The sequence below is a fragment of the Equus caballus genome, chromosome 7, assembly GCF_041296265.1.
Source record: "Equus caballus isolate H_3958 breed thoroughbred chromosome 7, TB-T2T, whole genome shotgun sequence".
Taxonomy (NCBI): Eukaryota; Metazoa; Chordata; class Mammalia; order Perissodactyla; family Equidae; genus Equus; species Equus caballus.
The window spans coordinates 67,995,506-68,007,709 of record NC_091690.1 but is presented as its reverse complement, the minus strand read 5'-3'; the positions used below and the strand labels follow the sequence as shown (position 1 = coordinate 68,007,709).

The 12,204-nt window shown below is 49.5% G+C and overlaps 1 protein-coding gene across 35 annotated transcripts in view; it reads right to left on the bottom strand.

Moving 5' to 3' along the window:
* Positions 1-12,204, bottom strand: part of TENM4 (teneurin transmembrane protein 4) — a 2,707,421-nt gene that overhangs the window by 393,917 nt on the left and 2,301,300 nt on the right. For all 35 annotated transcript variants that reach the window (XM_070274304.1, XM_070274303.1, XM_070274305.1 and 32 more), the window contains one exon: positions 11,211-11,480. In XM_070274304.1, coding sequence (XP_070130405.1) covers positions 11,211-11,480 — 270 coding nt within the window. The remainder of the gene's footprint in view (positions 1-11,210; positions 11,481-12,204) is intronic.

Genomic DNA, 12,204 nt, shown 5'->3' with positions numbered 1-12,204 from the left:
AATTATCCCCATTTTACAGGTGAGGAAACTGAGGCATGGAGAGATTAAGAAACTTGCCTTGAGTAACACAAGGTAACACAGCTAATAAGTGGAAGAGCTGGGGGTTTGAACCCAGGCAGTCTGGCTCCAGAGTCTGCTTATAAGTGCGAGTTACTAAGTGTTTTTTTGGAGGGACTGGTCTGGTATATTGGCATCTCTTTAACCCACAGAGGCATTCATTCACTCAGATAGTTCTGCATTCCTGTCTCCATGAGGCAATAAGGCCAGGGGTAAGAGTGCTGGATTTAGATAGGCCTGTGTTAGGGATCAGCTTTGTGACTTCCTGGCTGGCAAGTTACTTAAGTTTTGGGGGCCTGTCTTAGTCAGCTTGGGTGGCTGTAACAAAATACCACAGACTGTGGCTTAAACAATGGAAATTTATTTTCTCACAGTTCTGGAGGGAACCAGCATGGTTGGGTTCTGTGAGGGCTCTCTTCCCGGCTTGCAGATGGTCACCTTCTCCCTGTGCACTCATGTGGATTTTCTTCAGCGCGTGTGTGTGGAGAGAGAGAGCAATCTCTCTTCCTCTTCCTATAAGGGCACTAATCCCATCATGAGGACCCCACCCTCATGAGCTCATCTAAACTTAATTCCCTCCAAAAGGCCCCACTTTCAAATACCATCCTATTAGGGGTCAGAGCTTCAACAACAGATTTAGGGAAGGACACAATTCAGTCCATAGCAGGGCACCAACTTCATCATCTGTAAAATGGGAAAAACAAACTCTATCTTATAGGCTAATGATGATAATTCAATGAAAAAAAACATACATGCACCCCGTCTGGCTCATTGTAAATGCATAATAAATAGAACACATTATCTTGTAATAATTGCCAGGTAAAGCTCATGAGTAAAAAGAAACAGAGGACAAGGCAGGATGAGAGAAGCAGTTAACAACAGTATTAATCACAGCTTATGTACCTTTTCAGATTCTCTTGGGTCACCATCTGCTGAGCCTCAGCCAAGTGGTCCACCTCAGCTGCCACTGTGACTAGTCACCTCTCCTTGGGCCCATGGAGTTCTGCCCAGGACCCATCAAATGCTTGTCCTTCCTTCCTCCCACAGATTGTTCTGGAAGCACAATTTCTCTGTACAGCCTGCCTAGGAACCTCCTAAGAGGCCAGGGATATCTCTTTGCAGCTTGGTTTAAAGCACTGGCCAGCACAGTAACAGATCACCTTTCTTTGCTTCTCATCTTTCTTTGCCTCACTTCCCTTTTCCCTCACTCACTACCCCAAGCTTGCACTTCCCAAATAAAGCATCGACACTTAATACTTGCCGCAAGCTCTGTTTTCTAGGAAACCCAGACCAAGTCAAATTTATCAGTATAAGAGGGCAGGAATTATATATACAAACAAACTCTTTATAAACAAATTCTGATGATTAGTTGGGCAGCCTCTGAAGGATCTTTAAAGCCAAAATTTAGCAGAGGCAGGAATTGAGATTATTGATGATTCTGGTTCATCGTTAATTGTCCTGGGCAAATGCATTATGAATGTAGGTTCCAGCCAGACCTGCAGCCTCACTCTGTTGATGTGCTTGCAATTCAAAGCTAAAGGCTATTCTAGTCTTCTCAAGGTCAAGGTCACCCTAGCCGTCTGTCCTCACCTGAATCAGGGAAGCTGTTTGCCATCTTTGGTCTCTCTCTGGTTAAAACTTTCCTATGGTTTCTTATCACCGTCAGGGGAAAGACTGAGCTCCTGGACCAACAGTTCAGAACCATCCTCCACCATGATGCCTGGCTTTCCTCTCTGGCCTCATCTCCTCTTAACCCCCAAAGCCTTGGCCCTAACAAACCTCTTGCCGTTTCCTAAACAGTCCACACAGCCAGGAGTCTGACCCGAGTCCTTTGACTCCTAGTTTAAGGCTCCTTTTCTTCACCATTGCTGCTCCCCACCATCAGAAGACCTGTCACTTTGGGAAGAGTTTGGAGGAGGGTCCTGTCTTCTTTAAGACCTCTTTCCTAAGAAGATATTTTGTGGGGTTTGCACTGAGCCTGGTTCCAGGGATCCTCTGGGTAATCATTGTCACCCTCCCCACACCACACTTCCTGTATCAAACCCATACGAACTCCCGGGAGCCCTTCCTCACACTTTGCTCCACATGGTGCCCTCCAGCCAAAGCCAAAGGAAAGAAAGTCATTTCTATATTGTGGTCAATCTGCCTGGGTTGATTAGTGTGAAATGAAATTTGTGGTAAGGATCCATGCATAGGGGAAGCCAAATTTCACTTGACATGCTCATTGCACGTTGTGCCTATGTATATTTGCCCTGGGTGCCTCTCCAGCTGCCTTTGTCCTGAGTGGAGAGATTCAACTGGTTACCTGAACCCAGCTGATGACTCTTTCAGCTCCCTGTATCCTCCTAAGTCAGCTCTTCCTGCTTGGGGGGTGCTTTTCTGGCTGTCCTCACAGCCCATAGCTGTCCTAGGGCTTATTAGTCACCCCAGTGGCCATTTATACAGGAGGGAGCTGGGGGAGGGGAGAGGGTGAGATGGCTAGGTTCAACAAACCAGGGATTCCAGCTCTGCCGTGTGTGTGTGTATACACACACACACAAAAGCCATGCGACCTCGGGCAGGCAAGTCCATGTGATCCCAGATCCCAGCTTCTTTCAACTGAATTATGAGATGCTGCGAGATAAACACTCAGTCTCAGTAAGGAGGCCCTACATATACGAGGCCAACAGTTTTTGGACAAGACTATGACATCATGAATCATGGAATCTTCAAGCTGAGGGGTCCTTGAAGGAAGGGAATTAATATTCACAAGGTCCTGCTATGTGCCAGGTACTGTTTTTTAAACTTTTTTTTTCTTTTTTCTGAACTCCATGGTAAGAAATACATTGTATGTGATGACCTAGTACAGGTGTCGTGTGTGAAGCATAACCCAAATAAAAATTCACAAAATAAAACTGATCTTACTGTGTGTTCTGTACTCTATTCTGCTCCTCTCTAGTCTATTAATTATCGTTATTTGAAATGATGGCGCTGAGCCATGGCATTTATCTCATGAACAGTTACGACCCACAGTTGGGAAAAAGTAGTCGTGGTTCTTTCATGTATACAGTCGCCTTCCATGCTCATTCCAACTTCAGGAGGCAGGCGTGTATTCATTCCCATGTTGCAGATGAAGAAACTGAGGCTCAGTGAGATTCAGTCGATTGCACAAAATCATCCAGTTCCTGAGTGGCTGTGCTGGGATTCTGAGCTTGACTCCACAGCCCATTCTTCCAGGTTACCTTGCTCCCCCAGAGTCCAATGGCCCTGTTTGGCTGATAGGGAAACTAATGCCCTGAGAGGAGAAGTGACTTGCTCAAGGTCACAATAGGGCTGGTGACAGAGCCTAAAATCGAAGCCAGATTCATGCTCGGACTCCACACACCTGGTACGGGAACTAGGCTCCTGTGGGCAGGAAGCTTTTCCCATCATTGGTTATTCCTTTTCTTCCCTGAAGTCATCCTGGGTTAGATTAAGTTGAAACAGATCAACAGCCACTCACCTAGGACAAAGGTGGATTTGCTCATGAGAAAAAATGCCTCACAAATGTCGTTTGATGGGAAGTTTGTCATTGTGCACATGGTTGCTTCCACTGGAATCGAAAGTCATGTTGGCTCAAATTGAAAGCAAAGCTCTGGTTTGCTGTACCTCTCGGCACACACAGCAGGCCCTAACCTAGTTTCAACAACGCAATCCATCTTAATTTAGTATAGCTTTGAATCCCCCGGTCTTTCTTTTCCTCCTCCCCGTTCAGAAGCAGGGTGCTCTTGTGTTAGTATAGACTGCCCACTAGGGAGAGCAACAGAGCTCACCAGTGGGGAGTGGATTTGGGGTGCATTTAAACTAGGCCAGCACTTCTTACAAAGAAGTCCTCTTACACAGAACTCACAAGAACAACGTTAGTGACTGTCAGATGCCAGCTCTGGCCCCCAGATCACAGGCAATTCCAGCAGAGGGGGTGCTATGGAGAGGAGGCCCCAGGTCAAATTTTACCAAGGCAGTTTGAGGCGACTGAGCAGAAGGAAGGTCTGGAATTATGGCTACAGGGAGGCCAAGATCATAAAAACATAGATGGTGCCAAGAGTCTCCTGTGGGAGGGATGGTAAGGGTGGGGGTGGGAGTCGGGCAGCAAGGTCAGAAACAGAGATGATCGGCAGCAGGATAGAGCATGGTATGAGGAATGGGCAAGGGGTGTGGTTCATGACCAAGGCCATGGACTATGAGAGAGAGCGTGGGATGTGGCATGGGGCAGGCCAGTGTCTAAAGGACCCTGCAACTGGGCTGAAGCTGCTGTGAAGCCAGGAGAAGGATCAGATGTGAGCCACCTCCCCTTAGAATACCTGGGAGCCCATTTGGGTCACAGAGCCTGAGAGTATTCAGATCTTCCTCACTGCTAATGATGCCCTGGGATGGAGCAGGGAAGAAATAGCTTGTTCTTTTCTCCAGGTACAGACCCACCCTCACTGCCTCCCGTGCCCCCTCCTGGCCTGAGCCCCCATCCTCTCTCCTGGATTACCACAATAGATTCCACTAGAGTCTACTCTCAACTCAGCTTCCAGAGCGATCCTGTCCAAGCATTAGTCAGATCCTGTCACTCCTCAGCTCAGAACACCTGCATGCACCCCTACCCCACATCATCTCTTTGACCTCCTCCCCTACTCCAGCCACACTGGCCTCCTTGCTGCTTTCCATACCAAGCAGGCATGCTCCTGCCTCAAGGCCCCTGTACCTGTCCTTCCTTCCGCCAGGATCACTTTTCCTCCAGACATCCTTACCACTTGCTCCTCCACCTACTGCAAGGCTTTGCTCCAATGTCACCTTCTTGGTGAAGCCTTCCCTGGCCACCATATTTAGAACTGCACCCCCCCACCCCTACTCCCGGCATTCCCTACCCCCTTGTCCATGACCTTATCATCTGGAAATGTCCCATATAATTTTGTTTTTATAGTTGTTAATCATCAGTCTCCCCCCTAAAAGGTAATCTCCAAGAAGAGTGGGCAATTTTATCTATTTTGAACATCACTTGAACTCCAGTACCTAAAACAGTACCTGGTACATGGTAGCTGCTCAACAAATAGTTGTGAAATGACTGAGAGTCCAGCTAACTCTCCAACCTTCCCTCCCAGCACATTCTGCCCCTATATTCCCAGTTACACACCTATGTTCCAGCCTCATGGGACACACCCTATATTTGCCCATCTCCATGCCTTTGTCCACACACGATCCCCTTTTCTCTCCCTCTTTACCTGTTCAAGTCCTTTCCATCCTTCAAAGCCCAGGGACCAGAACGTCTTCCATGAAACCTCAGATACCTTCTAGTTGGAATTTTCCTCTTAAATCTCTTTAATCCCTACTTGAAATGTCTTTTCTCTAGCATGTCATAATTTGAGAGTGGCCTGGTATGATCTCTAGGTCCTGATCAGTTCTAATAAGTTATGGATTCAGTTTCTTTTCTAGAAGTTTCTAACATTAACAAAGAAGTTTATGTTCTGGATACAGCTAGAACCATCTCGCAGGTTGTACACATTGCATACGTTGAGCTAATAAAAACACGTTTCTATAAAACACAACAAACTGTAGAGTGCAGTGGCCAAGAAAGATAATGAGCATTGGAGTGAGGCAGATCTGGATTCAAACCCTGGCTCCGCCATTTACTAGCTGTACAACCTTCAGCAAGTCACCTAACTTCTCTGAATCTCAGTTTCCTTGGCTAGAAAATGGGGAAAGGTTAAGAATCAATGGGCTTCTTGTCACTAAGGTCCCTCCTAGCTCCCAGATTCTCAGATGCTCTGACTCCACTGGGCCCTTTCCAATCCTTTTTGGAATTAGGGGGCTTACAGCCCTCGTTACATGAATAACTCTGCCCAGCAGGAGACTCTAATACCCTGTAAACATCAAGCTCCTCCATATTCCTGGGAGGGGGTGTGAGCCACTCACAAGACAGAAGAGTAGTCACATGTGGGGGGTCCAATCCCTACCCCAGCTGAGGGAGCCAGGCTTCCCATCCTGGAAGATGGAGCCTCGTGTCCAATGGCTGGGTAGCTGCAGTGCTCTGGCCACTGAGGGAATTAATGATAGACATTCTCATACATTTTTAAAAAACCAAGTCTCAAGAGTACGGGGCAAGGGAAGGTAGAGGATAAATTCAGTTAAATTGGTAATGAGCTTCTTTTTACTCTGCTTTGGAGATGCCCACCTAATCTGCTGGCTCAGAAGAAGCAATTTGTGTGCCTAATTAGGTTAACCAGTAATTTCCCTTTTGACACCCAGGCTGTTTGATAATTTGGGGGTAACTGTGATTCTGTTTCATTGTTTCTTTTCTAAGCGAATTTCTCAACTTGCCGCTGGGATTAAAGCATGGAGTCAATTCGGACCCTTCCCCGGACCCAGCACGTGGCTGCATGCCTCTAAGCCTTGGCGTGCGCAGTTGTCTCTCCTGGGAATGCCTCTCCCATCCTTTAAGCTCTGGGAAGTCCTAGGTGGCCTTCAAGCCCAGGTACATCACGTGAGTGCAATGAAAGAATGAGCCATTGCACCTTCAGGGCAAAACAAATGGCTCCTTTCACTGTCATCTCACAGCTCTTTACAAAATTAATATTAATAGCTGGCATGGATTAAAGACCAACACACACCAGAAGCTTCACCAGTGTTGTAGTACAGGCTCCCAGCAATACTTCAAGGAAGGAAGACAACGTACCGTTTTTGTATTTTCTTATTATTGTGCAAAACATAGAACCTTCTTAACCATTTTTAAGGGTACAATTCAGTGGCATTAAGTGCATTCACATTGTGGTGCAACCATCACCACCATCTACCTCTAGAATTTTTTCGTCATCCCAAATTGGAACTGTGCACCCAGGAAACACCAACTCCTCATTCCCCTGCCCCAGACCTGGTAACCGCTGGGATGGTGTTTTAGAAATGAGGAAACTCAGGCTCAGGGAAGTGAGGCGGGTTTCAGAGCTGGGGCACGGCATGGCCAGGATCTGAGGCCAGGTGTCCTCACCAGCCTCTGGAGCCACTATTCTTTCTCCTCTGCAACACTGCCTACTACGCCCCCACTACAGATAGGGCCACCAAGTCGTCATATCTCCACCTCCCTGGCTATTCCTCTAGATTCTCAATTCTAGAATAATGCCTGGCACACTGAAGGAGCTCGGCGTAGTCAAAGAACAAACACAGAATGAATGTACAAAAGTGACACTGGCAACCTGACCCAGCGGTTGGGAATGGAGCTCAAAGTGTATCCTTTGTTTTCTCAAAAACATTTATTGAATGCCAACTGTGTGCCTGGTACGCCGCCAGCCCCTGCTGGCCCCACTCAGTAGGAGAGGCCTGAGGGCTGGCTCTGGTGACGGCCCCGAGGAGAAAGATTTGTGTTTACATTACCCAGTCAATTCTGTATTTATTTTGGATATTAAGCAGTGACATAAAAGCTGCTGACATTAACCTTCAGGGGTAGAAATTGGCTTTAATGGACCCCATAAAAGTTATTATTGATGGCAGCTGCGTGCAGCATCACCGTGACCTCAGCAAAAGCCTCCACCGCTATCAATACTGTTGACAATTACTATTGACTAATGCGAGGCTGGCCCTGAAGGCAGAGTCGATGTTCCTGTGGCTGGAAGTGGCTGGCGGTTATGCTTTGCATTTGGCATCTGGTAAGGATCTCTGAGAACCTGGTCACACATTTTTGGTGGCCTCCATTGAGAGTCTAACACTCTGTGATTCAAATGGAGGCAGACAAAGGGCTCAGACTATAGGATCAGAGAGACCTGAGTTCAAATCCGAGCTTTGCCGACCTGTTGACTTACTAGCTGTATTATCTTTGGCATGTCAGTTGACCTTTTTCGAGCCTCAGTTTTCCCATCTGGGAAACGGGAATGCTATGGTGTTGTCATGAGGGTTAAAGGCAATCACACATGTGTAGCGGCTTGACACATGGTTGGTCCTGAGTATGGCTTCTCTCTACTCCTGAAAAGTGGCTACACCATGATGTGTTGGCTAACATGTCCAGTGGAATTGAGCCCTGTCCTGATGGTAAGATCTGAGTTCTCATCAGAGACAAAGGAGAGAGCTGGGGCCAGGGATGAACAAAAGAGGAAGAGAGGAGGGCCGGGGAGAAAGAAGACGGGAGCGTGGGAGGGGCAGGGGGAAGAGAGACAGCGAGCTGGAAAAGAATCAAGACTCCTGTGGAGAGCCTGGCTCTAGCTCAACTGGACACACAGCCCCGTGCACCCTTCGCCTCTCTGAGCCTCAGTCCTTGGCTGTAAGTTCAGGAGACAATGATACGAACAAGAACAAGACCACTGGCAACCTCAAAGTGAATAAAAGGCAGTCATGCCTATAGCTCATCACTGTCATATGAGTCACCGTCTTTATTCAGATCCGAGTATCACAAAGCCTTTAATGCAACTTCCCATCTGGAAGCATGCGGACAAGTGTGTGGGTACCAGTGGGGTGTCTGGGGTTGGGAAGTCCAGGGCTGGAAGGGATGCAGAGGCCAGGGGCTCTTTGTTTGAGTTACCAGCCTGCCTCCTTTGCCTGCCAGTCTTCCCTGAGCATAGTGAGGCCACCGTGGAAATGGATGACCAGCAGGAGACGATGGCATGGCCAGGGGCAGCAGGCAGCCACCTCCTGGTCCCTGTTATCAAAAGCTAAAGCTTTTCAGGCTCGTCGACTATGTCATTATCACCCAAGAGAGGCTTAATTCAGCCATAATTCAGCTCTCAGGGAATATACAATGACGTGGGAGGCATGCACCTCACTCTGTCATGGCTTTATGGAAAAATGATCATTTGTCACCATGGCAAGAAGCCTTCAAAAGAACAAACAATCAAGTATTTTGCGGCAGAGGAAATTCGCTATCTCTAGGGCTACAAGAGGAAAGATTTTAGAGTTATACAGGCCTGAGTTCAAATCCCATCTTGTTAGCTGTGTGACCTATGCAGGTTTCTTAACCTCTCTGGGCTGCAGTTTACTTATTTTGTGCAGTGGGGATAATAAAACCTACCTCAAAGGGTTGGAGGGGGAGTAAATGAGATCCTATAACTACAGCACTGAACACCGTGCTTGGGGTCTGATAATCAGCAGCAGCTATTAACTATTAATGTCATCATTATCGTCTTCCTCTTCTACACCTTCCTCTTAATGTAAACACTTAGAATCACAGAATCCTGGATCTAGAAAGGCCTGCAGGTCACTCAGTTCACTTACTCCTGGAAAGTGTTCATTAGAACAGGGGCCTCATCAGGTGCTGAGAACAAAGGGCTCTGTGGTCAGATCGCCTGGGGAATGCTGCAGATACTCCTCCTGGTAATTCATCCATTAGCATGCACTTAACATAGTCAAGGCTCTGAGAAGTCCTGCAGGAAAAACTGGTTTAACCCCGTGTTTCCTTCATTATTTGACCACAGAGCACTTCCTCTCCCCCACCCCCAATCTAAGAACTATTAACATTCTCAGAACACAGGAAATGCTGACTTTGTTTAAACTACTTATTTTATAGAGGAGGAAACTGAGGTCCTGGGAAAGAATGCAGCTTATCCAATGCCACAGCCCGGGTCAGTGATGGAACTCGGGTTCCCTGCCTCCTAACCAGACAGCATGTTCTCTGCACAGGCCTCACACCTCACCTGGGTGCTCTGGTTCAGTGCATGGTGGGGGCAGGGAGAGGAGGGGCTGCTGGCTCGGCTGCGGCAAGGTGCGAAGGTGGATGATGGAGTGTGGATGGCTCCCCACTGCACAGAGGGGCATCTCCCTCAGGTGCTGATGTCATTGACGCCCCACAGGGCTGGTTGGGGGCCAGGGGAGGGTGACACTGCCAAGCCAGTACCCAGGACCTGCTGCTCCCCCATCCCTCAGACAGGTACACAGGCCCCCCCCCCCCCCGCCCCAGGAAAACCTCCGAGTTCTCTGGGCGGGGTGGCAGAACAGACACTTGGAACTCTGCTGCACATGACTCTTGAAGGAGATAAATTTCCCCACGTGATCCTGACCTTACCTGGTCTCCTGCCTGATCCCAAGTCTGGGATGATGTCCTGCATAACCCAGCTGGAGCAACCTTTTCCGAGACTAACCCGCCTAAGCCTTCACCTCTGACCTGGTCCCCACTGTGACCCTGGGAATCCTGGGCAGGAATCACAAGGATTCTGCATTTGGAGCTGGAAACCAGTAGGGGGCACTGGTACCTGGTTTGGCTCTTCCAGTTCTCATTCAGACTACCGTCCCCACATCTCCCTTCCTACACCTGGTGTGGAAGCACCAGCAGACCCCCTGATGGCACTTCTGAGAAACAAAAGCCCTCCCCCAGGCAGAGGGACTGTCCCTGTCTCTGCCACTCTCCCTAAGTCTTCACTGCCAGACCCCAGCAGGACCCTTCTCAGGGCTGACCTAGGTCCGCAAAGCTGCCCAGAGACTGTGGGGGTTGAAGGGGGTTGTCCCTTCAGCTCACTGCAGGGGTGCATCTAACTCAGAGCGCCCCGGAGATGTGCTAACAAGGTCCCGGGAGGAGGGAGGAAGTTCTGAAACCAGGCTCCCTTCCCTCCACCATAAAAAGATGGTGTGTGAGCTCCTTGTCATCTTTCTCCCATAGCATCTCTCCAGCCTTGGAAGAAGGAGCTGCAGAGACGAGAGTGGAACAGAGTTCAGAGCCAGCACTTTCCCAAATCTGCAGATGAGATCACGGGAAAGCTGGAGCAAAACTTCAAGTTTGAAGTTACCCCGACATGACAGTTTTTGTTTAGAAGCTATCCTCTGATCAACCTAAGATACTGGGGTAGGGCAGCACCTGGAGGCTGAAGGCTGCATGAGCAGGATTCAGGCAGGACCAGCCCAGCTGACGTGATAGAGGACAAGTGGCGGGGGACCGATTACCACTGTTCCCTGACCCCTCTGCTCCCCTGCACACAGGCACCTTGTAAGCAATAACCCTGCCCCTTAGGCATCCCCCTAATCTGGAAGGAAAGAGCAGCAACCCCATCTCTGGCATGTCACTGATGGGTGGGTATTTCACGTCACTGTGCAGGAGGTTCTGACTTTTGACCACTGAGAGCAAAGCAATTTTTCACCAACTTCACCAGAGCCCCAAGCGATGGAGCAGAAAATCAATACTGTAATTAAAAACCTCCACCTGGCACCCCAGGCGCCCGGCACAGGCCAAGTGGGCTACTCACCGGTCTCGGTGTTCTCGTGCTCCGTGTCGGTGAGTGTGAGGTTGGAGTTGGCCCGGCTGGACAGGCAGGAGCTGCGCCCCGACCGTGTGCTCCGGGCCCACAGCCGCACGGGGTGCTCAGGGGACAGCATGGTGTCGGCCTCCATGTCAGCATCAGAGCTGGCCCCCATGGAGTAGCCACAGTGGGGGAGGCCGATGTCTGTCCGGTACAGCGTCGCATGAGGCGGTGTCACATCCCCCAGCCCCAGCTCACGCAGGGTGAAGTTGGCTCCTGGGAGGAAATGCAGGTGAGCTTGGTTAGGGTGCTGAGGAGTGGGGGCTCACCACCAGAAGCCTGGTCCCTTTCCCCAGGATTCACTGTTGTCCTTTAGCTCGCAGTGGTGTTCCATGTCCATGTCTTTCCTCTGCCTGGCCTGCTCCTTGTGCCCCTTCCCCATCAGCCCAAATCCTCTAGGCCCAATTCAAATGACATCTCCTCTGTGAAGTCGCCCCCAACCCTACACCCTGTGCAGAAGTCACTGCTTCTCCCTCCGAGCTCCCTCTGAGAGTCCTTGGCCCCAGTCGTCCTGCAGACCAGGACGGTTTAACAGCCTGACTCCTCTGCTGGAGATGCCCTCAACAAGGGCAGGATCAGGTCTTCTTCATTCCTGAATCCCTGGGCCTAGAAGGAAATCCAGTACTCAGCAGGGGGGTCAGGAAATATCTGCTAAAGTGAATGGAGGGCTTCAGGTCTCCTCTTGCACTCCAGGGTGGGCTTTCCAGCAAGGAGCACTCCTGAGCAGGGCAGAAGCCTAGCTGATGAAATGCAAATATTCCCCTGGGACTGGAAGCTCCCTTCTGGCCAGGCTGGAAAAGTCTGAAGCATGAAAGTGAAGACAACGGTGACTGGCAGAGAGAAGTGGGTCTCACACAAAGAAATGGGCTCTGGCTTCTGCTTGCTCATGCCAGGTGGGGCTGTGACAGGAATCAGCAGACTTTGCAGTAATCCAGGGAGG